The sequence below is a fragment of the Bubalus kerabau genome, chromosome 3, assembly GCF_029407905.1.
Source record: "Bubalus kerabau isolate K-KA32 ecotype Philippines breed swamp buffalo chromosome 3, PCC_UOA_SB_1v2, whole genome shotgun sequence".
In the NCBI taxonomy this organism is placed as follows: Eukaryota; Metazoa; Chordata; class Mammalia; order Artiodactyla; family Bovidae; genus Bubalus; species Bubalus kerabau.
Genome location: NC_073626.1, coordinates 184,752,982 through 184,779,401, shown reverse-complemented (window position 1 = coordinate 184,779,401; position 26,420 = coordinate 184,752,982). Strand labels below are relative to the sequence as shown.

Here is a 26,420-nt window from a genome sequence, read left to right as displayed (position 1 = left end):
CCCAGCCCCTCTCCTTATGACTAATGTCCATTCCAGCGCACAGTAATTCTGGACAGGAATAGGTATGGGAGAAGGTCGTGCAGACAAAGACTTCTGGGAAAGGCTGGCTACACAAAGCTTAGCTGGTTCCTAAAGTCCTAAACGTTCCCAAACACCACAACAAGAAAAGGAGCGGTAGGGGGAGGGGAACAACTATTGAGTGTTTCTCAAACTTGCTTAATTTGGAACCCTTTCTCATGCAGATGTGATGAGACTACCATAGAACACACTTTGGGAACACCCACCCCAAACATTCACCTTTCCCTCAGCTTAGCTGCCAACTAGCTCTGCCCAAGGGAGGCTTCAGAGGTAAGCTGTAAGCCACCACAGGGGTTTCAAAAAGGGGGTTCCTAAAGACAGAGAAGCCCCAAGGCCCCATGAGATGTGCCGACAAAGTAAACACAGAGGTGACCACTGGCTCGTGGCCGGAGGATACGAGAAAACCCAAACAGGAGCTGCCCTTTCCCGCCCTGGCCATCAGCTGCCCTCTCAGAGGACGAGTCCCTCAGAGGGGACAAGGCGGGTGGCCCAGCGCCTGATCACGGCCAGCGGCCTAGGACCAAGAAGAAGGTCCCAGGTTCCTGTGCCTGGAGATAAAGGGATCTGAATGTTCAAGGGAGGGCCCAGCCGTTGAGTGCAGAGATGGGGTTGGGGGATTGCTGGGGGCAAGGGGAGGTGGGAGGGGCTGGGGGTCCGCCAGGAGGCATGCAGGCCGAGAGGGATACAGAATGGATTTCCAGCTCACTGCGCTGTCTCGGGCAACCCCTTCCCTCTCTGGGCCCCAGGCTCCCTTCTCAAATGATGCCGCAAGGCCTAGATCGCTAGTTTTCCGGTCTGTCCTCAGCAGACTCAGGGGCCCTTTTAGAGACGGGGTGAGGCTGTGGTGGGGGACAGGGACAATACTCACCTCAATAAATAACAAATCCACCTTTTCCCATTTTTATATTCTGACCTCCTACATAATATGTCTGGGGCAGTCCCTGATTAGCTGTACACAAGTCACTTCACCTCTCTGGGTTTCCGCCTCTGTAAAATGGGTATGATCCTTTATATTGAGTATCTACCTCCATAGGGTTGTTGCAAAAATTAAAAGTGCAAAATGCTACATATGGTACTAGCACATGGTGAAGGCTCTGTGTTTGTTGTTATTTATAAAATAACAACAAATTTTATAAAATGTATAAAAATAGAATAGTATTTAATCAAAATACTATTATTTTGCCCAGGAGGTGCTAGATGCTTAGTCACTCAGTCATGTCTGACACTTTGCGACCCCGTGGACTTTAGCCCTCCAGGCTCCTCTGTCCATGGGATTTCCCAGGCAAGAATACTGGAGTGGGTTGCCATTTCCTTCTCCAGGAGGTCTTCCCAACCCAGGGATCTAACCCATATCATGGCAACCCACTCCAGTATTCTTGCCTGGAGACTGCCCATTGACAGAGGAGCCTGGCAGGCTACCATCCATAGGGGCGCAAAGAGTCACGACTGAAGCGACTTAGCCTGCAGCATACCACTATTATTTTGATAGAAACAAGGGTTTCACTGCTTCATAATAAGTTTAAAAGTTTTCAGCTTAGACGATCCCAGACGTTCCTTCTGGCTTTGTCATTTTATGACATCGAGATCCAGAGATGTTAGGATTTCTAAAATTCTGGACTGTGACTCCCCTCAGCACAGAGGGCGGGGCTCGCGCAGGGAATTACAAAGTCAGAACCAGTCAGAAGGCGCAGACTTCAGGGAACTGACCAGCAAAGGGTTATCGTGTTCATTATCATCGTCTATCTGTTTATACCTCCCCCATCACCCTGTTCCAGAAAGACTCAAAGCAGCTTACAAAGATGTAAACAAGACAGCAAGAGAAAAATCAACTCAACGTGCATAAGAAAAACCTGGGTGCAGCAGACAGGGCTGGACGGGAGGGAGTGAAGAGGAAGAAAGCATGTCTGGGAAAGTGACAACGGATTTGTTCTAAGTTTTCCAGCGGCCAGTGGGAAGAAGGAAATCTGACCAGTCCTTGGATTCCGCGTCCCAGGAGGTGAAAACAAACCTGTTGCTTAGAAGAAGCACGACTATTCCAGATGCTGAGACCATGAATGTCCCGAGGGAAAAGGTTTATCTGTTATCTGGCACCCTTCTTTGCCCTTGACGGTGGGACCAGCATCCACTGACCACGACCCTTTGAAGCTGAGGCCAGGGGCAGAGGTTATAGTGATCAAAGATGCGAGAGGCTGGAATGGAGGTCCAGGGAGTGCCCCCAGCATCCTCGGTCTGGGCAGAATTACCCATCCCTCCCCATCCCTGAACACAGTGCCCAAAATAGCCAGAGCAGGGGAGGGTGCCAGGAGGCCTGGGACAGGGGAGCTGGCTAGGCCCGCCCACAGCAGAGGGCCCCTGTGGGCCAAAGCACACACATCCCTGGGGCACAAAGGAGCACCTTCACTTGGGCACCCGGCCCTCTCTGGGAGTCCCCCACCCGCCAGGCTCCCCCCCTTGGCTGCACGTTGCTCACGCAAGAGTCCAGGCAGCTGCTCCACCCTTTCCACAAGGCAGGCCTTCCTGCAGGAGCCAAGTGGAAAAGTCTTTGCAGAAACACCACCCGCACCATATAGGGAAGTGCTCGAAGAACTCCTCCTTCTCCCCCACCTCCAAGATCAGCCTCCCTTCAGGAGTCTCCTGGACTCCCCCAGGTGCAGGCCAAGACAATAGGGGCTATTCTGGGCTGCATGGGGGTATTTTTACAGCTCTGGCTGGGCCTCATTCCTGGGGATCGAGAGGCCGTGACCTCCGCAAGACCTTCCTGAAATTGTTGCTGCTCAGACTGTGGTGGCTGGGTCCCAACCTCTTTGGCCAGGCCTTAAGGCCCCGAGGGATGCCCTACAAGTGCCTCATCCTCCAGGAAGCCCTCAGGGGGCCACTGCCTAAGCCCCTTGGAAGAGCTGGGTCTTGGCCTCTGGTCAGCTACTGATCTTCTCAGTCTGCCCTTTCTGCATTTTTGCAGTCTTCTCATCTGCAAAATGTGGATAATACCACCAGTACGTGTAGAAGTACCTGGAGGCTTCTGTGGTTAAAAGGAAGTTGTGTCTCCCCAGCTACCATGTAAGGGAGAAGGTAAGCAGAGTGGGAATCTTTTCTGCTTTGTTACTGCTCTTTTTTTCCTAGCACCTGGCACACAGTAGGTGCCAAATAAATATTTATTGGCTGATATAAATATTTATGGAATGTGTCTGGAACCCCTACAGAACCACCCACAGTGCTAAGCACACAGGTGGCTAATACTCTTTGGTGATAATACTGCCAGATCTTATTTTGGGCACTTGGCCCATGCCAGGCCTTATGCTAAGTACTTTACATTGATTATCTCATTTAATCTGCCAAACACTCCCAAGCAGTAGGTACTGTTATTGTTTTACAAGCAAGAAAATACGAGTTCCACTCCAAATGGTTCATGAGCTGGCCTGGGGTCCTAAAACTATGAAGCAGCCAAGCTGGGAATCAAGCCCAGGAATCCTGAGGTCTCTAGCATCCTGCACAAAAGCACTCCCCCCTACTCCAAAAGGCAGCGAAGTGAGCACTGAGCTGGGAGCCAGGCGGCTGAGTGCAGCTATTCAGTAGCTGTGTGGCTTTGAGCAAGTCTCTTGGCCTCTCTGGGATTGTTTTCTTTTCCATGAAAATAGGAGCATTTATTTTGACCCCTTTGTGTCGTTGGTGAAATCAAAGAAATTCAGGGAAGTGACCGCGTCCCCCAGGTCAGCCCCTCCCTAGGGTCATCAGCCATGGAGGATGGTGGGAAGATGTTCTGGAGAGGGTGGGGGTGCCCAGTACTGGCTCTGGAACAAAGCTCAGCAGCGGCCGACAACAGCTGGTAAGAGCTCTGGGCCTGGCCCAGCAGGGAGAGAGGGACAGGCTGAGAGGTCACCTCTGGCCCTCCTCTGTCACCCTTCCCTGCTGACAGCTGCTGGGGCCTTGGGGCCAAGGGCCCCGCAAGCAGGAGGGGTGGGAGCCGGCCGGCTGGGGTCATCTCAGTTCTCCTGCGGCCAACGGCTTGAATCCCAGGGTGCCTGGCCCCCACTGGCCCCACTGGCCAGGATGCAGGCCTGGCTGCCCCACCCCGTAGCCCTTTCCCCAGTTGCCGGGGGAAGTCTGGGTTGAGGGTAGAGGGGCTGGAGCAAAGGTCTGTGGGTTGAACAAGTCTTGCCTGGAGCCTGGAGCCCCAGAGACCCTGGCGGGACGGGGATGGGAGGGGCTGGCTAGGAAGGGGGTCTGAGGAGAGGTCTCGTGGTTTTCTTGGCGACTGGCCGGGGTTGCAGGCCCTTTGGGGAGGCTTCTTGGAGCCTGGGAGCTCTGCCCTGCCCGGCCGCACCCCAGGCCCCTCTCGGCCCCCTCAGATCCACTCCCAGCTCAGTGCCAAGCCCTTCCAGTCCGCTGCAGCCCACGTGGCTCTTGTTCCTCTGAACTCCTGCACAGCCATAATTACCACTGACCATATTTTCCGAAGCAAACAGGGAGCACATTTTAGCAAAGGATTCTTGGGCCGCTTCCGGGAGTTAGAGGCAGCCTGGGAGATGTAGTTTGGATTTCAAATTCTAGGACATGTTCATGGTGTTTCAGAAAGACTAATTTTTTTTTTTTTGCCCCACTCCACATCATATAGGATCTTAGTTCCCCAGCCATGGATTGAACCCACAGCTCCTGTGGTGGAAGCTCAGAGTCTTAACCACTGGACTGCCAGGGAAGTCCCTGGCAAGACTATTTTTGTATTATTCGATTCATAAATCGAAGCTATCCTAGGAACTGTGTGCTGGCCACAGGCCACCTCACACCACTTAGAGATGAGTGGACACCCCCAGCCTGGCAACTTCCTACCTGTGCAGCCCTGAGCAAGTCACTTGACCTCTCTGAGTTTCTGATGCCTCATCTGTAAAACAGGAATAAAAAGGGCTGCTTCACAAGCCCGCTGTGAAGATTCGGCAGGACAACCCTAGAGCTTAACCCAGAGTCAGGCATTTCAGCAGGTACCAAGTATCACTTCTTACCTTCCTGCCCCTCCCTACTCCTACCCATCCAAGATCTTACACACCGAGAGTGAGCTCCTCAGAACCCCAGAGAGAATAACTTCTGTTCTGCTCCCTCACAGGCAAGGTAGGGCTCAAGGAAGAAGAAAGTAGAAAGAGAAGTTGCTCGGTCATGTCTGACTCTTTGCGACCCCATGGACTGTAGCCCGCCAGGCTCCTCTGTCTATGGGATTCTCCAGGCAAGAATACTGGAGTGGGTTGCCATTTCCTTCTCTGGGGGATCTTCCCGACCAAGGGATCGAACGCTGGTCCACCGCACTGCAGGCAGACTCTTTCCCATCTGAGCCACCAGAGAAGGGCTCAAGGAAACCTACCCACACAAGGCTCCAGCAGAGCCCTGGGTCCTGGGCTGTCACGGATCACAGAGCCCAACAGGCTCACTGATCAGAAGGGGAAACCGAGGCCCAGAGGGGGAAAGTAAGACCATCAAGGAGGCCTCACCAGTGCTAGAGAGGCTGGAGCTCACACCACCTGTGCCGGGCCGCACCTGGGTGACGTCACCTCAGTGGCGGTGTTACAAAGAGCAGCTGGATTCTACGTATGTAGAGTTCTGAGAGCAGTGCCGGGTAACTCAGAGAGGACATGGCAGCTTGAAGAAGAGAGGAAGAACCCTCCCTGCAAGTTGATGGCCGAGGTAGACTCAGGACCCAGCCATCCTGGCTCCTAACACGGGGATCCTTCATTACCCATGATGCCTCCTCCCCGAGGCTGGGGTCCAGGTCACACAGATGAGGACTCGGGGAAGGCGGTGAAAGGCGGGGTCTTTGTGGTGGGCTGATCAAGGCCTGAGACCCCCGACTCAACCCCTGGGACTAAGAACTGGCCCCTCCGGCCCGTCCCAAGCCCCAGGCAGACAGGCCCAGAAGAGGAAATGCAAGACAGGCTGGCAAGCCAGGGGGTGCGTGTCCTTGGCGGGGAGAATTCACCTCCCAGGGCCTTGGGTTACTGGGTTACCGGAAATGATAAATCTCCCGCTGCCTGCCACCTCCGACCAGGAATGTCGGCTGCCCGGGGCGGGAGGAACATCCTGTCCACCAGCCCTCGGCCGGCCAGAGACAGCCAGGATCTGGCCCACTCTGCTCCCAGCCCCACCGCTGGGGCCTCGGCTTGGGCTCTGGGGCTCCCCAGACAAAGGGCACCTGTCATTCTGGGATAGTTTTAACTGACCAATCACAGGAGGAGAAGAGAGGGCTGGATGGAGGGCCCCCAAAACATTGAGAGCCATCCCTAAACTTGATCCATTCAATCCTGTCAAACATGGATTCTGAGCCCCAAGCTTAGATGAAGGCGCAGATCTTGTTAACCCAACGTAGGAGGCGGCACAATGTAAGCCCTGGGTTAGGGCTAACCTGGTCGGAGGCCCAGCTCTGCTGCGTGCCAGCTGGGAGGCTTTGGGTAACGGACTGCAGCACCTCTCGCCCCTCATCTCTGACATGGAAGTGACAAGGCCGTGGTGGGAACCCTGTGGCTTTCTCGGAGCTCAGCTGTGACATTCAGCACGGGGAGGGCCTGGCACATAGCAAAGGCCCCACGAAGAGGGGCCAGCGGGTGTCAGGAAGGAAGAGGAAGGGAAGATAACCAGAAACTGTCATGAGAGCAGGTACTATGAGCCAAGCATGTTCTCTGCCCTTACGGAGCAGCTGGACCATAAGCCAGCACTCGTTAAACAGTGAAAGTACTGGAAGGGAAAATCTAGCAGAGTGAGGGGGCCAGGGAGCGGCTGGGTGGAGGCTGCAGGTCATCAGGGAAGCTGGCATGGATGTGTGAAGGGAGCTGGTGCCTGCATACACGGAAGAGCTCTCTGAGCACAGGGAACAGCAGCTGTCAAGCCCCTTTCGAATGTTCTGAAAATGTTCAGGAGGCCAGTTATCTAATCCTCATGACTGCCCTGAGAGTGAGGTATGATTATCCCCATTCCCCAGAGGAGGAACAGGAGACTCAGAAAGGCGTGCCAAGATCACAGGAGGAGTAAGCGGCAGAACTAGAATTCCAAGCCTCCTTCTCACCAAAGGGGCCAAGGGTTACTGCCCTCGGAGCTCCACGGGGAGGGATAGAGCAAGAGAAAAGAATGCACGCTGTTCAATTGAAGACTGGATCCCTCCAGACTGGTCGTGGATCTCAGAGAGGTTTCATCTCCTGCCGGGGGCCCCCCTGTCCGTAGCACTCATGGACCAGCGATGCCTGTTCGTCCACCTCCCAGCTGATGAGGGAGGGGGCAAAAGAAGGGCAAGGGCGAGAGGACGATGCTGGGAGGTGACTTTGAGCTCTTCTGGGCACCTTTGATCCAAAGCTCCTCCCCACAGGTGTGAATGCTATGTACAGACCTGGACCACCTAGAGAGCCCCTCCTCCAGAGTGTGCCCCTGCCTATGCCTGCCCGGCCTTGTCCCCACTCAGCCCCCAGGACCCAGCCCATGAAGAGCTCCTGGTGTCCCGGACCAGGCGGAGGCCCAGGATGGGCCTTGGTAACCAGGGGTGCCAAAGCAGGCCAGCCCTCACGGGCACCAGGCCAGACCCTGAGGCCCGGCCAAGTGCAAACAGCATGCTTGGCGCCCAGATACAGGCGCGTTAGAGCGGGCAGGCTGCCCACTGCCCCCGTCACAACAAACTATCATCTCCGCCCTGCTCGAGGGGCCCAGGCAGCCGGCACCTCCACTGGGAGCTGGGGACTGCCAGGGGAGGCCTCTTCCCCCCACCCACCCTGGCCACGGGCAGTGGGAACCTCCGAGGCGGGACATGGAGGGGCCAGAGGCCAGCAGCTCAACAGGGAGCTAAGCAGAGGGGAGTGGGTGGGAAATTGAGTGGGGAAGGGTGGGCTGGATGGAGCCAAGTCACGAACTTCCCAGCATGACGTGCGAAGTCGGGCAAGGGAGAATGAGACCTCCCCAGTGCCAAGGAGAAGGTGGAGATGGCAGCGTGGCAAGAGGCGCAATCCTGTCTGCCTCCATCAGGGGCCCCAGGGGTCTCCCAAGCCTCCACTGTCTGGGGCTTCCAAAGGGGCAACAGTGATTCCTTCCTGCCACGAGCCACCTGGTGGCTACTGAGTACCTGGAATGTACTGGTGCACTGAGAGACTGGTGTCACTGAAAAACTTTGATTTGCTTTAATTAAGTCTTAAATGGAGGGCCACCTAAATCTGGCCACCTGATGTGAAGAGCTGACTCATTGGAAAAGACCCTGATGCTGGGAAAGATTGAAGGCAGGAGGAGAAGGGGATGACAGAGGATGAGATGGTTGGATGGCATCACTGACGTGAGTTTGAGAAAGCTCCAGGAGTGGGTGATCGACAGGGAAGCCTGGTGTGCTGCAGTCCTTGGGGGTCACAAAGTGTCAGACACAGCTGAGCGACTGAACTGAAATTTAGGGACTTTCCCGGTGGTCCAGTGGTTAAGAGTCTGCCTTGCAATGCAGGGGACGCAGGTTCGATCCCTAGTCAGGGAACTAAGATCACATCTGCCACGGAGCAACTAAGCCCACGTGCTACAACTAGAGAGTCCACGTGCTGCAACGGAAGATCCTGCGTGACACAATGGAGATCTCGTGTGTCGCAACTAAGAGTCAAGACAGCCAAATAAATATCTTATATTTTAAAAAATCTTGAACAGTTACACGTGACTGGTGATCACCATATCGGGCAGTAGAGATTTACAACATCACCAATCCTTAAACCAAGCCTGGAGGGAGGGTGGTTTTCATTTGACACAGGAGGAAACTGAGGTTTGCCTAAAACCACACAGCGGGTGAGCTGCCCAGAAGAAATCAGAACCCAGGTCTGGCCCCTCCATTGTGCTCCCATCCAGGGTCATTGTCAACTCTGGCACAGACTTACGGAAATCATATGTGCGTGGGCGATAAGGCTGCCCAGTTAATCAAGACATCAATCTCTTGCTTTTGGCCCGAATTCTGTCAGCTACACCGGTTATCACATGCTGACCAGACGGGCCATTTATAAAAGTCTTTGATTTCTCGACATAAAGAAAAGACAGAATGACGATGGAATAATCTCGGTGGTTGAGGAGCCAAGTCTTTGAGAATGCTGGGAATCTTCAGTGACATACAGCTGGGCTTGGCCTTCCCACTTCATCACCCCAGACCCCACGCAGCCCCCCAAGGCTCCTGAGACCTGGACGACACTCTCACACAGCACATCTTCCTGCCTCTGAGCCTCTACATATGCTATTCCCTCCTCTGAGAATGTTCCTCTGTCTCCCAATCTAAGCTGCTCATCCATCCTTCAAGGCCTGGCTTAACTACCACCTCCACTCTGAAGTCTTCCTGGACCTCCCACAAAGACATCTTTCTCCCCCACACATCTGTAGGACTTAATTTCTACCTCTTAGAGGGCTAGAGATTTGGTCTTAATTATGGTGGGCTGCCATCTATGGGGTCGCACAGAGTCGGACACTGGAGAAGGCAATGGCACCCCACTCCAGTGCTCTTGCCTGGAAAATCCCATGGATGGAGGAGCCTGGTAGGCTGCAGTCCATGGGGTCGCTAAGAGTTCGACACGACTGAGCAACTTCACTTTGACTTTTCACTTTCATGCATTGGAGGAGGAAATGGCAACCCACTCCAGTGTTCTTGCCTGGAGAATCCCATGGACAGAGAGCCCACCCCTGGTGGGCTGCAGTCCATGGGGTCGCACAGAATTGGACACGACTGAAGCGACTTAGCAGCAGCAGCAGCAGCAGCAGCATACCACTTGAGTAAATGGTTCTACTCTCTTGTTAGAACCAAAGTTCTTTGGGGATAAACACCAGGTTGAGTTTTTTCCACCATATTTATATATGATAAACCATATATGTGTATATATATATATATAACCCTTAGACACTTCCCAATACCAAGCAGAGGCTAGAGGATAATAAACAATATTTACTAAATTGAATTGAATAAGTGACTTAGGCTTCCCTAGTGGCTCAGATGGTAAAGAATCTACCTGCCAATGCAGAAGACCCGGGTTCAATCCCTGGGTCAGGAAGGTCCCTGGAGATGGAAATGACTACCCACTCCAGTATTCTTGCCTAGGAAGTCCCATGGACAGAGGAGCCTGGCGGGCTACAGTCCATGGGGCCGCAAAGAGTTGGACACAACTTAGCAACTAAACAGCAACAACGACACAGTGGTTTAGAAGTCTGGGGGCTCAGTTTCTTACAGCTCTGCCCCAGTCTGTGATCCTGACAGGCAAGTCCCTTCCTTGCTCTGGATCTCAGTCTGTACAACTGTAAAATGGGGGCAACGAGAGTGCTCACCTTTGGGACAGTCTTACACTTATTTGACAAATACTATGCGCCAGACACTTGACAAATATTTTCTTCTTAACAACCCCATGATATAGGTAATACTATCAATATCACTCTCCCTATTTTATAGAGGAAACTGAAAGCGCAATTAAACAGATGACACAGTGATGCAAGTCAGGTGCTAAGTGCAGCTTGTGGCACATGGTAACTGCTAAACTGTACTTCCCTGGTGGTCCAGTGGTTAAGAATCTGCCTGCCAACCACGGGTTCCCTCCCTGGTCTGGGAAGATCCCACATGGCGTGAAGCAACTAAACCCGTGTGCCACAACTACTGAGCCCATGCTCTAGAGTTTGTGCTCCACAATAAGAGAAGCCCCTGCAATGAGAAGCCCGTGTACACAACTAGAGAGTAGCCCGCACTTGCCGCAACCAGAGAATAACTGCACAGCAGTGAAGACCCAGCATAGCCAATGACAAGTTAATGAATTAAAAAAAAAAAAAGGAAGCTGTAACAATGCTTCTTCCCCCCTGTATAATGAAGACTCTAAAGAATAGGGAGAAATTTAAGATATTTTCCTAGGACTGGGAAGTTGGTGACGGACAGGGAGGCCTGGCATGCTGCAGTCCATGGGGTTGCAAAGAGTCGGGCATGACTGAGCAACTGAACTGAAGTGAACTGGGTGCATAGATGTTCCTCCAAATATTTGCTGCTAGACTGACTCAGTCCCAAAAGTACCAGTGATACAAAGGGTGACCCTAACCGAGGCCAGGGAAGCTCCTATTCTAACCCCCTGCTCCCCAGTCTGCCAGGCGGTGGCCACAGACACAGCAGAGAACGCTTTCCTGCTCTCACCTTCCTCCACGGACGGGAAGTGTGGAGTGAGTCTGGGGAGATGGCTCAGGGCCAGCAGAGCTGACCGCAGGGGTGAATGGATTGAGTCTCAAAGGCGAGGGATGCTCCTGGCATTCTCCAGTCCTTCTAAGAGCGTGGACACCCCATTCCTCTCCCCAGGCCCAGTCCAGACCAACAGAGGGGAAGGGGGAGAATAGAAAGAGAGTCCACAATGATAGAGTTTCTATGTTGGCCATCTCTCCCAGTTTCCACAACTTTCAAATGAGAACTCCTACATCATGGGGGTGGTTTTCAAGATAAAATGAGACAATGCATGTCAAGTGGAACTTTTTCCATCTTTAACACATAGGGGACTCACTGGGGGATCTTGTTAGTGTACAGATTCGGGTTCAGTAGTTAGTCTACGGCCATACCACCCTGAGCACACCCGATCTCGTCCTAGCTCAGGTTCAGGAGGCTTGGGTGGGGCCCGAGACTCTGCATTCCCAACAAGCTCCCAGGTGAGGCCCAAGCCGCTGGTGCGTGGACCACCCTCTGGGTTACGTGGACCACAAAGGGACTAGAACAGCACTTCGCACACAGCAGTCCTCAATGAAAGCTAGCTGTACTTTTTCTTTTAAAGATGTATTCCCTAGGGGATCAGGGCCGTTATTTCACCCCGGGGACACTGAGGTCCAGTGAGGTTGAGAGACTTGGCCAAGCACAGAAGACCTGGGCTCCAGATCCATCCTTCCCATGCATCACACCACCCCAAGCCCCCCCTACTCCCACCTCGGGGGCAGTGAGAGAGAGACCTAGGGTAAGGACACATCAGCCCTGCCCCTCCGGCCCGTGGCCGGCCCCTGCTGGGCCAGCCAGGCCTCTGGACATAAGCCCAGGCTCCCCCCAGAGAGGCCTTGGGCCATCGCCTCTACTGCCCCGGCGGCAGTCCAGCAGCCTCCCCCTCCACCGCCTTATAAAGCGGCCCCGCGCTGCTCTTTTCCAAGCTGCAGTTTCATTTTATATGGAGTGAACCAACTGTGTTCTCCCTGCAGCCGCGGCCTGACTGCTTCACACATTCCTTCTGGAGCAACATTACCTAATTTAACCATAGTCCCTGCTCTCGACCGCTCAAAATAGCAGCTGCCAGTGGGGGAAAATGCCCTAATGTTATCAAAATAAACAGTTCTCCCTCTTCCCCCACTCTGGGCCGGCGCCAGCCTCAGAACCCAGCCCAGGGAAGAGGGAGGGCTGGGAGGACCGAGGTGGGCCTGGGGTAGACGGACGCCCCCTTCTCCACAACCTTCCAGCCCGCTCACGGATGTTCCTTGGACACTCTCTCGTATGTGTTCTTGGGGGCTCTCTCAGGTGTGTTCCCGGGAGCTCCCCATTCCTTTCCCTGGCCCAAAGCCGCCAAATGTTGCCCTGGTTACCCAAGACTGGGATTCAACTTTCACTTTTTCCTAATAATAAAAACTATAGTTGGAAGGATTGCGATCATTCTTCCCCAGGTATTCATTACGAGCTCAATACTTGCCACACCTTGGCCCACTGACACCTGCAAAGTAGGGATTCTGTCTTCTCTCGTTTCAGATGAGGAAACGGGTGCTCAGAAAGGTGCAGAGACGAGCCCCCGGCCACAGAGCCCAGAGGTGGCAGAGGAGGGGCTGGAACCCAGGCCCAGCGGCCCCAGAGCCCTAACCATCTGCCTCCTTCTAGCTGGGATACCTCTGCAGGGTCGGTGCCCAGGAGAAGAGCGGAGGGAGTTTTTGGTGTTGGACGGGGCCTGCTCACACGGCTGATGCCAAACCCCAGGGGCTGGTTATACGTTGGCTCACGTTCAACCCAGCCTGTGTGAGCCCTAAGTCTGTCCCTAGAACTCCAGGGGCAGAGGCTGCCTGTCAAGCTGGGATTCCGAGTCCCTACTGCCTGCTCCCTTCACCCCACATGCCTCAGAGCAAGGCTGCCACCTTCATGCAGGGGACTCCCAAGGGCTGACATACCTCAGGTGCAACCAGCGGTTAAGGAGCTGGGAGGGCGGGCCTCCCCGGACTCCCCCCACTCCCCCATGCTCTTAACACACAGAGTAATCATTAACCAGGGCAGAGCATCGCACCCCGCCATGGCCAGAAGCTCCAGGCCCCTTCCCACGTGAGGAATTCTGGGGCCACTTTCCCAGCCACAGTACCGGGGTACTGAGGCTCCTGGTATAGGGCAGGGGTGACTGGGATAAGAAAGACCTAATCTGATGGCACAAGGGCAGGGGGCCCAGCAGGTGCCTGGGGGGCACTTAGGAGCATCTGGGGCCTCTTCACTCCGAGCCCCTCTTGTCCTGCTCCTCACCCCAAATCACAAAGATCCATCAGTGGAAAGCATTGGGCAAGACGATGGACCTGGGGCTGGGAGCCCCCTCAAAGGACAGGGAGAAGCTGAACAAAACCAAGCTCCAAGGTTTACCCAGGATGAAGTACCGGGGCAGTCATGAAGGCAGAAAAAGAAAATTCACAAAATAATAGTTCCTGTTATACCCCAACTGCCTGTTCTGGCTGGAGATGATTTACACGAAGTCTAATCTTCACTAAAACCCGGCAAAGATGGTTATTACCATTCCCAGCTGATAGCTGAAGGCTAGAGAGGTTAAGTCACCAGCCCAGGGTCACAGAGCAACAAGTAAGGAACCAGGACAGGACTCAGGGCTGTGCCTCCTGCTCACGACAGTGTCTCAAAGCATAACCTGCAGAATTTTTTTTGGTGGGGGGCAGGGGTGGGTGCTCTTAGCTCGGCATGTGGGATCTTAGTTCCCAGACCAAACTCATGCCCCTGCAGTGGAAGCTAGGAGTCTTAACCACTGGACCACCAGGGAAGTTCCTCACCTGCAGAATTCACTGACGGGGTGCACACAGGGCTTCCCAGTTCTATTCCTGGGTTGGGAAGCTCCCTTGGAGAAGGGATAGGCTACCTGCTGCAGTATTCATGGGCTTCCTTGGTGGCTCAGATGGTAAAGAATCCGCCTGCAATGCAGGAGACCTGGGTTCGATCCCTGGGTTGGGAAGATTCCCCTGGAGGAGGATATGGCAACCCACCGTAGTATTCTTGACTGGAGAATCCCCATGGACAGAGGAGCCTGGCGGGCTACAGTCCACAGGGTTGCAAAGAGTCGGACACGACAGAGCAACTAAGCACATAGCACAGCAGGCCACGTAAAGGAGACTCAGTCCTGTTCAGAAACCCCAGGAGTGAGAGAGCAGGTGGGGAAGGTAGGCAGGGTGTTCCCCATATCTGGAGGTGCCAAGTAAAGGTGGCCCCTGGGGCTTCCAGCACCCGAGGCCTGTTGGGGGGGGGGTGGCTCCTGCAGTATTGCAGGGTTGGGGGGTGCGACCTGCACTCCTCCTCCCCTAAGAGGTCACTCAGAGAATTCCCTTCGACTACTCAGGTGAAACCTAGGTGAGGCCCCTAGGTGAGGCCCCGGCAGGCTGGAAGCTTTGATCTTATCACACATTCCTGCCCCAGCCATCCCAGTCCTTGTCCCCTCTCCACCTCCTCCCACCCAGGAGGTGAGAAACCAGGCCGACTTAACCCTTTCCTCCCACTGTGTGCTGGTGCTTAGTCGCTCAGTCGTGTCCGACTCTTGCGACCCCATGGACTGTGTAGCCCGCCAGGCTCCTCTGTGCATGGGATTCTCCAGGCAAGAATACTGGAGTGGGTTGCCATGCCCTCCTCCAGGGGATCTTCCCGACCCAGGGATCGAACCCAGGCCTCCTGCATTGCAGGCGGATTCTTTACCATCTGAGCCACCAGGGAAGCCCTTTTCCTCCCACTGCTTCAAATCAAATCCAGGCCTGAGCTGATCTCTGCCTCCTTCGGGTTCCCCAGAAGAGTTGGGGAGGGAGAAAAGAGGACGGAAAGCGGAAACAGGAGGGTCAGCCCTACTCCACTCACGCAGCCCGGCAGGACCGCAAAGCTGAACCCTAGTGGCAGCTTCCGTCTCTCCGGAAGCAAAATAACCAGGCACTTCCCCAGTGGTCCAGTGGCTAAGACGCCATGCTGCTGGTGCAGGGGGTCTGGGTTTGATCCCTGGTCAGGAAACTAGAGCCCACATGCTGCAAGTAAGAGTTCGAACACTGCAACTAAAAGATCCTGCGTGCCCCAACCAAGACCTGGCAGAGCCAGACAAATAGACAAAAATAAATGAAACAATATAACCAGGCTCAGTATAAATAAGCCTGGCTGTTCCCCACATCCATGAGCTCAGCTGAGACTCACGGCAAAAGGAGCCTGCTCTCCTCTCTGCATCTTCTCCCCTTCCCTAGCCTGGAGGTGGGGGGTGGGGGGTGGGGCTGTCTCCCCAAGACCCCTCTTCCCACAAGCTACCTGGAGGGAAACAGACAATAACTAGAATAACAAATGGGGGCAGAGACAAAGTCACAAAGACCCCCGACATCTCCTAGAGGTCGTGTGGCCCTAAACAGCTGCTCCTGAGCTCGTAGAAGACTCTGCCTTGAAAAGCAGCCCTCTTTATTGGCTGACCCTCCCTTTATTGACTAATCTCCCTGATCAAACTAGAAGCTCCTTCCAACCACACTTGCTGTTCATACCTAACACGAGGCTGGGCATACAGCTAGCACTCCATAAATGTTTGCTGAATGAATGAATGAATGAAAAGTCCCAGCTTGCATCTGGGGAAATCAGGCTCAGAGAAGTTACACGACTCACCCTGGATCACACCGACAGGGCCAGGAGTATAGGAATCCTATGACTCCTAAACAGACATTGACCTAGATCTTAGCTCAGCTGCAGCTGAATTGATGTGGGCTGAGCACTGCAGGAGGGACCCCAGATCCACAAGGGAGGACAGGAGAGGCATCAGGAATAGTCTAAGGGAGCAGGGAGCCTTCTCCATCTCCTAGCCCAGGGCCCGGCACGTGTGGGCAGGGAGTCAGTGAAGGGTGACACGAGATTGGTAAGATGCCAGGCTTTACCACCAAGGCTTCAGGACAAGCTAACCGTTTTCTCCAAGAACTCAACTTCCGCTTCCTCTGAGTTGGCAAGTGGCCCAAAAGCAAGAAAAGAGCCCATTTCATTGGTAGGAAGAGTGAGATCCAGGGAAGAGGGTCAGTAGTTGGCTGGCAACCAAGCTGAAGACCAGGCCTTGGCCTCTTGCCTCCTGATCTGACCAGTCACAGGCAGTGGACTGGAAGGCATGTCACCTCAGCTATGTTGGTGACTTCCTCGCATTCTTTCCCAGCGTTAATGAGTCCAACAGCAGGCCGGGGCCTTCCTGCTCACACGTTGGACAACAATGCGAACCCAGGGACGATGGGGACAACTTCTGGCCCCCTGCCCCGAATGCTTTCCTCCTCCACTGGCCAAATCCTCCTTGCTCTTAAAGCCCCACTTCCTCCAGAAAGTCTTTCCAGAGAACTCATGCCAAATTGATTTCTTCCCTGACAATCCGCTATTGTCTAGACTGGAGTTGTGCTGGGTAATTATGACTCGTGAGCCCTACCTCTCCAACAGGACCCGGAGCTGCTGGAGAGTAGGGACCATGATGCTAAGCTCTTCCAGGAGGACCGACAGAGCTGGCTTCAATGCCCACCTTCCTCTGCGCCTGGCTGTGTGATCTTGGGCAAGTCACTGCTCTCCTCTGAGCTTTTTCTCATCTGGGAAATGGAGGCATAATCCCAGCTACGCAGGAAAGCTGATACTGCAGACAGGACATAGCACAATGTCTGGCGCATGGTCGGTCTTGAATGGGTGAATCAGTGAATGCATGGATGAATTCTTGATTCCTCTGCTGCGCAAAGATGGTCAGACGACAGAGTTTGGGACTTGTCTATAGATTCTGCTCCCAGCTGCGTCCCTAGAGACGTGGGCACAGGGTTGGCTCAGAGCAGGCCCCACTCAGCAAAAATCCACTGAACTCCAAACGCAGGGAAACCTATAGACCTCAAAAGGAGCTTGAGACCCAATCGAGAAGGATCTAGGTTCCAAAGGGTCTTAGTCCCCAGGAAAGTCAAACCCACCTCCTTGGGGAATGTTGTCACTAAACTGAGCTGGAGGCCCAGGGGCAAAAGGCACCAAAGTCTGAGAATGGGAAGGAGCTGGATAAGCCCACATGGTAGATACGCTGCTTGCTGTACCCTCTGCCAAGGCCGGTCTGGTCTACCTCCTCCAGGCAGCCTGCTGTGACTATGCCAGCCCTCCCAGATTGTCCTCTCTCTCCCCAGAACAGGCCAGACCCACTCTGGAAGGGGTAACAAGTCTGGAGTCACACAACATGGGCTCTGTTCCCAGCTGGGCCATGTACTGAATGAATGACTTGGGCCAGCCATGCCCCCTCTTGGTGCCTCAACTTTCCCTTCTGCAAAATGGAGATAATAATGGTAACATCAAAAAGACGGCTGCGAGGGGACTACCCTGGCAGTCCAGCGGGTAAGACTCCACACTCCCAGTGCAGGGGGCTGGGGTTTGATCCCTGGTTGGGGAACTAGATCCTGCACGCGGTAACTGAGACACAGCGCAGCCAAATAAACTTTAGAAAAAGATTAAAAACTGCTGTGAGGATTGGATTATATAGGATAATGTCGGAGACAGCCCGGCTTGGCTAAGAGAGGGTGGCGACTTTAATTAGAAGGTGCGCTGGCTGATGACCTGGGTGACTGAGGTCCCTGGGGAGGGCACCCTGGAAGTCCCAGGGCACAGAGACTGGTCTGTCCTCAGGAAACCATCAGTCTCTGTTCCTCTAGCCGAAGGGTCACAGCATGGCAAACGGCAGCAGGGGAAGAAGAGCTGTTAAGTGACAGAGGCCACCGGGGCTGCAATTTATGGGGCCAGAATTTCAGAGCATCTAGCCCAGCGAGGGATCCAAGAAGAGATATGATCCCAGTTCCCAACTATTTGAAAACTGGAAATGCCAAACAAGGAGATGGATGAGTCAGCTGGGGTGAGGAGGGGAAGCCAAGACCTGGGGTGGTGGAGCGGGGGCGGGGAGGCAAGGCTGGCTCTTTGGGGTGAGTTTGGGGAGGCGGGGGGACAGAGAAGTGGGGGCAGGCACTCGGAGGTGGGCTGGGAAGGGGCCAGAGGCAGCTGGGAATTCCCAGCCCCACCCCAGGAGAGCATCTGTGGGGTCATCTTAGGCCGCCTCTCAAGTCCCCCCGCCCCCTGCTCAGCCCCAGCCTGTCTCCCCACCCCCACAGCCTGGAATGGGGAAAAGATGCCAATGGTAAAAAATGAAACACCTGGATGTGCCCCCCCCAACCCCCTCCAGTGTAGAAGGGGCAGGTCTCTACCCAGTAGCCCGAGGCTAAAGGCTCAGGGAGGTGGGGAGAGCTTCCCTTTAGTCCTACTGTTTCTGAGAGGCCAGGGGAGCCAGATTTAAAGTTGTGCAACCCCAACCACCCTGGCAACAGACCTGCTACGGGATTCCCCAGGGCTCCCTGGACAAGGTCCTGCCCCCTCCAGTGGGTCTGGGCAAGGGTGGGGTGGGGGGTGGGAGATGGAGTCCCAGGGAGACACCCCTCCACCATTCCCATTAAGATGCAGGAACATCCTTTCTGCACCCATGGGAGCCACTTGACCACACCTCCTGACGCTCAGAGCCCACCAACTGCACACATCTGTGAAGGGGACAAGGCGTCCACAGGCTCCAGCCTTTCCCAGGCCACACCCTGGGGCGTGCCCCGCTCCTTCTCCCCTCCAGGAAGGAGCAATCAGGGTGAACTCTGTCCTGCAGCTGCAGCCTCAGTGGGGGAAGGGGGGGGGGCGGTGACAGATCAGATGCAGCTACATCCGGGGCTCAGGGACTGAGCAGGACAGGCAGAGGGAGCAGGGATAATCCCTTAGCCTGGTCATTCATTCAAGAAGCCCAGAGCAGGCCCTGGGTCAGGACATGGCAGTAGCTGTGATCAGGAGGAGGTGTGTCAGGCTTGGCACTGGGATCCTCGAGTCAAATAGCACTCCGGCTGTGCCCTCAGCAGGAACTGGGCTAATAAAACAGCCACCAACTGTCAAACACTCGCACGTTCCAGGTAGGCATCTGCTTGGTCTTATAAGCACCTGGGAAACAGACATCATGATCCCTATTTCTGACCTGAGGCTCAGAGAGATGAAGGAACCTGCCCAAGGTCACACAGCCAGGTAGGGGTGAGCCAAGACTCAAAGGCAGGACGCCCTGAGCCCACACATTTCCCTTGACCACGTCGCCCAGAGAAAGGGACTCTGAGTCCAGCAAGGGCACAGACAAGGGAGGATGGCCGGGTGGGCACTCTGGCTTGTCTACACGTTTCAAGTCAGCTGAGAGCGGCAGCTAGGAAGAAGAGTCTTCCTGCGTCCAGGGACCAGGAGCAGCCCCTTCCCAAGCCTAGCAAGGAGCTTGAGTCTTCTTGGCCTGCTGGCTTCTTCAAGGCCATTCATTCATTCACTTGATAAGTATTCACCTACTGTCGTCCAGCAGCCTAACACCAGGCAAACTGCAGTGAGCAAAACTGAGTGCCCGCCCTCATGGTGCTTCCATTCCAGGCGGGGAAGACTGTGAATTCTAACTAAACACATAAATATACGAGCTCTGAACTTAGGCTGGGGGGTTCCCAAGGATCAGTGTCTGTAGCTTTGTTCAGCAAGAACCCCACCCCTGCCCCTACAGGCCAATGCATAGTTTCCAACTGGGAGCGGGGGCAGGGAGATGCCCTAGCTGCGAGTCCAACACTGTCCCCACCCCCATGGTCCCCTCCATCTCCTGCCGGTCTCCATCCTCCTCCCAAGCCTGCTCCTGAGGGAGTCCTCCCACCTCGGTTAGTGGCAGCTCCATCTTTCCGATGCTCAAGCCAAAACTTACGGAGACATCCAAGGCCTCTCTTTCTGTCCCCTCTCCCCCACCAAGCCCAGTCCATCAGCAAATCCTGTCAATTCTATTTTCAAAATACACTCAGGATTCAACCCCTTCTTCCCACCTCCCTGGTACAAGCTCCCATCGCCAAAAGGCATCACTGAAGGGCTGGGCCTCCCTGCTTTTGACCTTGATGCCCCACGCTGGCTTCACATAGCAACCAGAGGGATGCCTCATCTCACCCAGAAGCAAACCCGGAGCCCTTCTGGTGGCTGACCTGCCTACCAACCCTCACTCATGCCGCTCCCGCCACGTGCGAGCGTGCAAAGTCGCTGCAGTCGTGGCCGACTCTTTGCAACCCTATGGACTGTAGCCCTCCAGGCTCCTCTGTCCACAGCATTCTCCAGGCAAGAATACTGGAGTGGGTTGCCATGCCTGCCTCCAGGGACTCTTCCTGACCCAGGGATCGAACCTGTGTTTCTTGTATCTCCTGAGCTGGCAGGCGCCACCTGGGAAGTTCCTCAGCGTTTCCCAGCACACCTCCGGGCCTCTGTATCACCACTCCCCCACCTTCCTCTAGATCCCTTCGGAATCACCGCCTCATCTACAGATCACTCTCTGTCCTCTTCCCTACTGTATTCTCTGTTCCAAACACATCTCCACCTGCCATATATAGTTATTGTCTGTCTCCTTGCATTCGCTACAATGCAAGTTACTCAAGGGGAGAGAACCGGACTCTTGTTCTTTGCTGCAACCTCGGCAGGTACCCGGGTCAGGTACTTAGAAGATGCTCAATAGGTATTTGTGCGATGAATTTTGAGTCTAACACTTAGGGATGTCAGGTTACAGAATACTGAATTGCATACATCGGTGTCCATTCATTCATCAACATAGACTGCCAGACTCTGTGTGCCGGATACCCCCGAAAATCCAGTGCAACAGAGAAACGGGGCACCCTCCCCCGTGGCTCAGGGACAGGGCTCCAGCAGATGGCCAGGAGCTGGTCCTCAAGACCTCTCATGATGCCACAGGTCCCCCAACCCGGGGTGACCTGGGGATCCCTGCAGCTCTGGCACAGGTGGGCATCAGGGAAAGGAGGGGAGGGTGGGCCCTAGGGGCGGCTGCGACTCGAAGGCCCCACATGGCCTGGCCTCAAAGAGCTGCCTTGTTCCCAGGACTTTCATGACAGTGCCCCTGGCCCAGCCACCCCTAGCAGCCACGAGCCACTCCCTGCTCAAGGCCACTATTGACATGGACCTGACGCCACCAGGCTGGGCAGCAAAGCTGGCGGCTGCCCGCGAAGTGAGTTCCACACATTCTTCTGGGTTTCAGTCAGCCAGCTCTGGGCGCTGGGGCGGCCAGCAAGCCCCAGCCAGGCCCTAGGAGCAGGAGGGGGCCGCAGGGGCCACGACCGGGCTTAGGGCAACATTCCAGCAGGGCCGGGACCCTCAGCCCAACCTCCTGCTTCCTGGCAGGAGGGAGATGAGGGGAAGGCCAGGGCAGGCCCCGGGAGCAAAAGTGGTGGGTTCCGCAAGCAAGGGCGGTGGGCTTCGCAGATGCCTGGAGGCTGCTAGGGGACGGGGAGACGTTCGCCCCTCCGCCTCCAGCTTGAGCCCTCACGGCTGCGAGTGGGCTGGGGTGGGAGGCAACCGGCCAGTGCTGGGAGTCAGTTCTTCCCACATGCCCCCAGTGGTCTGAGGGTCCAGAACCCACATGCCTGGCCTCCAAGTGGCTTCTGAATCATCGCTCCAGATCTTTCCACATCTTGGGCAGCCCCTCACCCTCCCTCCCCCCCCAAGGCCAGGCAGCCTTGAGGCCTCTGCAGGCTCACCCAACACCTTCAGCCCCCCAGGGAACACCCAGCGTAACCCAGTGAGGGCTCCACGCAGGGCGCTGAGCCATTCTCCCCTCACTTTCCACACAGGGAAGGGCCCAGCCTGGCCCACTCGAGGCCTTAAGGCCTCGGGCTTAATTCAACTGTAGGGTCTCAGGGACTACTGGTGGGGAAATTAATTAACAAACCTACGAACACACAGGTAAGCCCACAAATGACGGTCCTAGAGTGAACTCTTTCTCGCTCCCGCCAGGACAGGTGTCCCCAGGAGGCCCCGGGGACACTCCGGCACATCCATCCTGAGTGCCTCTGTCCGCAAGCCAGACCCCGTTCTTCCTTGCCCGAGGAAGCCCCCGCACCACCCAGGACCTGAGTCCTTTTATCAACCTCAGTGATGGCAGTTTTATTAATACCTACTGCCTGCCTGCCTGCTCCAAGCGAGCAAGGACGCAGGCAGCGCATGTGGTTTCAAAGCCTGGCTCGGGGGGCCACCGAGCAGAGTGTGTGTCCGTGGCGGAGCAAGTTACACAATCTCTCTCTCTGCCTCAATCTTCTCTGCTTGGAAATTGGGGGCTGTACTAGTAGCTCCAGCTTAACTCATTCAACAGATGTGTTTACTGCGTATTTACCTCCGGCCCGGCCTTAAGGATACAGCAGCAGTGAACAAAAGCACAGAAGGCTCTGCTCCTTTGAAGATTAACCCAGGGGGAGCGGGGAAGGTAAACGGGTAAACAAATACATATCGGATAGCTACAAGGAGAAACAGAGCTGAGGGAGACGGCAGGGTAGTCAGGGACTGGAGAGACGCGAGGCACAGGGTCACACAGACATCCGCAGGACAAGCATTCTAGGCAGAAGGAATGGCAGATGCAAACGCCCTAAGGTGGGAGTGTGTCTGGAACGGTCCAGAAACAGAGACTGCGGTTGGAGGGAGCGAGCAAGGGCGAAGCGGGCAGAAGGAGAGAGTCGAGAGGCAGTGGCGAGGGGTGCGGGTGGAGGCTAGATCTGTAGGGCTGTGGGGGCCAGATTAAGTCAGGGGCTGTGTTCTGACGTGAGCAATGTGGGGAGTGCAGGGAGGTCCTGACTGAGGGGACAACATGCGATGATCTGTTGAGAAACTTCATGCCTGGCGGATGACAGAGGGCATGGACAAATGCGAACAATATCTGCATGATTTCGTCTGGCCTGGTAATAACCCCCAGACCACCCTCCCCACTGCTGCAAACCCTAAACCCAGTTACCTCCTGCCACCTTCCTTCCATCCATCTCCCGGGCCAGCCTCAGGCCCGCAGATCCCAACTTGCCTGCGCTCAGCCTGCAAACAGGCCCAGGCTGAGCCAGCTGGGGGCCAGGACGCCCCAGACACCAGGAGCTCGGCCTGGGACGTGTGAGGTGGGGTAGGGAGGGCGTCCATCTCTGCCACACCAGCCTCCACCTTCCTCTGCGGACAGACGTGCTCTGGAAATCTCCAGGGCACACTCACAAGCCCCTCCTGGTGGCAGACCTGGAGCAAGTGGGGGAGGACAGGGCAGCCGGTTTTGTCAAGGGGAGGGTTGAGGTAACTCAGGCCCTGAGGGCGGGGGAGGCTCCTCCAACCCAGCGGAGGCAGGAAACAGGTATCTCAGAGACTTCCCTCCTGAGCGCTGGAAAACACCACAATCACCCTCAAGAATCCTGTCTCTTGGCAGGGCTGGCCCCACAAAAGGAAAGGCTAAGGCCCCAGGAGGAAGGAAGGGGGTCAGCAGGCCAAGGCAGGCCCTGAGTCACTGGGGCCTGGCCCCCTCCCCAGCAAGCCTCCCCCACTGCTCTGAACTGAAATTACTCCCACGCTTAATCACAGACCACTGCTTCCTCTGTCTCCTGCCCCCAGTGAGGTCCTGAGCTCCTTAAGGACCACCTCCCCCTGTCCTACCCTCACCCACTCACTATAGGCGTGCAGACAAGAGCTGAAAGGCGCCGGGAGAGATAAAGGGCAGGAGACAAGGAGAAGCCCAAGGCTGCCTAGAGCACAGGGCTAGGAGCGTGCCTTTGCTTTACACTTACAACAGACTTCTTGCCCCCATTTAACAGATGTGGACACTGAGGCTCAGAGAGAAGAACTTGTCCCAGATCACACAGCTAGGAAGTGGCAGAGGTGAGATTCAAACTTGAGTCCATCATAAGACTCCAGAGACCAAACTCTTTGAAGTCCTTCGACCCCCAGCCTTGGGTGGGACCGTGAAGATTTCCATGTGGCTGCCGAGGAGACTGTAATCTCACAGGATCAGGGAGCTGCCTGTGCACCCATCTTGGTTCTGGGGAAGTGCAGAGAGCGCCTGGTTCTGCTCACCCATAAACTCCCAGTTTATGGTGCGCTGGTGCACAGGAGGTGCTCAGCGAGAATCTACAGAATGAATGAACCCTGAACTCCCGCTCTCTGTAATGGAATGTTTAAAGAAGACGCTTCAATGTTTAAATGCTTAAAGAAGACGTGGTGAATGAACAAGTGACTGCAATCCATGAATTTCTGTGTAAATTCTTCCCCCTCACAGCAAACAGCTCCTCCCCGCCCCACACCCCCCCACCCCCCACCCCCCACCATCCCCCCCACCCCCCCCTCCCCCCGCCATCCCCACTCCTGTCACAATAGAATCGCTGATCAGGGGGCAGAGTTGGGCAAGGGTCAGAAAAGGAACATTCCTTGTGCTAGGCTGGTGCCTACTTTTTTGGAAAAGTAAAGGTCAGTGTTGGGACGTGTAACCTCAGGTCAGGACTGGGGAGCCACTGGATGGGCCCTGATGCATGTTTGGGGGTGAGAGGCTGAGACAGAAAATTAAGGAAGATGCCCAGATGGGGACTGGGGAGGAGAGGTGCTGGGGGTGGAGTGGGGCAAGAGAGGTGAGGGGTCAGGTTTGGGGTAGGGGTTAACGAGTGACTCAGGAGGGCAGAGGTGAGAGGAAGCCAGCAAGGTGGGGACAGGGAGTCAGTCGCTTGATAAACACAGGCCAGCTTAGAAAAGTCCCTCTCTTAGCTCTGAGAACAGGGGACAGGGCTGGCTCAGGGACCACCTGAAAGAGGCTGGGTTGGCTCTGTGGGTTCACCACTCAGGCCCAGCTCCCCAGATGTGTCCTCAACCACCTCTGCCACCAGCTCCCTGTCCAATGACCCCGCCCTGCCCTTGTCAGGTTCACTGGATCCTGAGAGCTGCTCTGGGACAAATGTCCTCTCTCCCTCGGCTTGGGCCCATCCAAGCTCAGAACTGGGGAAGGGGCTGTAGGAGCAGGCCTCCCCCGCACCTTGAAGGGAAGAAAGCTGGGGAGACAGATCCACTGACTGTCCACCACAAACTGGCCCAGCAACAAACATTTCTGCACCTACTCCACCCAGTCCTGCACTCTGAGGCCCTGTATTCTGAGTTCCCCTTAGGCATGTGGGCTGGTCTCAGAGAGGTTAACAGCTTGCTGGGAGGTAACACAGTTGCTCAGTGAAGAGCAGAGATTGATTCAAATCCCTGAGCTGTGGGACTCCAGGGCCTGTGGGTGTTCCGCTGAAGACTCAGTTCTGTCCAGACTGGTTCTTTACTTGCGCTTGCCTGGTGACCAGCTCCCCAAGAGGACAGATGTCGTGGTAAGAAAAAAAAAGTTCCCCTGAGGATGGATAGAGTCCCCATCACCATTGAGTGCCCCTGTTCCAAGTTGGCACAGAAAGGTGTGTCCTTGCCCAGCCAAGTTCCCACCCTGCTCCAAGTTCCTCAGCCTGCCCACCTCCCCGCCCCCCCCTCCAGGAATGGCAAGGCCGGGCCATGCCTAGCGCGACTCCGAGACTCGGCAACGTGGCCGGGAGACCCACTAGACTCCCACAAGGGCCGGTCCAGCCCCCAGACCCTCGCGGGGTGCCCTGGGTGGCCCTTCGGGAGAACGCCATGGAGGAGGGTGGCGGTGGCCTGTGCCAGCCCGGGGTCCCTGGCGGGCGCCGCCGTCCTGGGCCAGAGTCCCCAGCCGCGCAGCCTCGGCGCCCCCGCCAAGTTGGCGGGCGCGGCGAGCCGGGCCCGGGGCACCTCCCGCCTCTCCGCCCCGCACACTCACCGCGAGCAGCAGTCCGTGCAGCAGCAGCAGCGCGCCCGCCGCCCGCCGCCCCATGGCCCGGCCCGCTCCGCTCGCTCAATCGCTCGCTCGGCGCCCGCCCGCAGCCGCCCGCTGGCCAGCCTGCCGAGACCTCCGGACGGCGCGGCCGGCTCTAGCCTCCCCGACCCCTCCCGCTACAGCCCCGCCCCTGCGGCCGCCCCGCCCCGCCCCCGGGACAAGGCCACGCCCCCGGGACGAGGCTCCGCCCTCGGGACAAGGGCCCGCGCCCCGGGACGAGGCTCCGCCCCTGGGATGAGGCCCCGCCCCTGGACGAGGCCCCACCCCCTAGACGAGGCCCCGCCCCGGACCGCCCCCGGGTTCAGGGCTCCTCTCTGCCCTGCCCGCCGCGCAGCCAAACCCGGCCTTTGTCTGGGCCCCCAGACCCCCCCCACTACTCCGCGCGGGCTGCAGCCCAGCGCGGCTCCCCGCCAAACCCGGCCTGGAGTCAGGGATCGGACCAGGGCCGGCGCCCTG

General features: G+C 56.0%; 1 protein-coding gene across 6 annotated transcripts in view; it reads right to left on the bottom strand.

Moving 5' to 3' along the window:
- Positions 1-26,058, bottom strand: part of HSPG2 (heparan sulfate proteoglycan 2) — a 108,384-nt gene extending 82,326 nt beyond the window's left edge. For all 6 annotated transcript variants that reach the window (XM_055574218.1, XM_055574219.1, XM_055574220.1 and 3 more), the window contains exon 1: positions 25,908-26,058. In XM_055574218.1, coding sequence (XP_055430193.1) covers positions 25,908-25,961 — 54 coding nt within the window. In that variant the 5' untranslated portion in view covers positions 25,962-26,058. The remainder of the gene's footprint in view (positions 1-25,907) is intronic.
- Between the last annotated feature and the right edge of the window lie 362 nt (positions 26,059-26,420).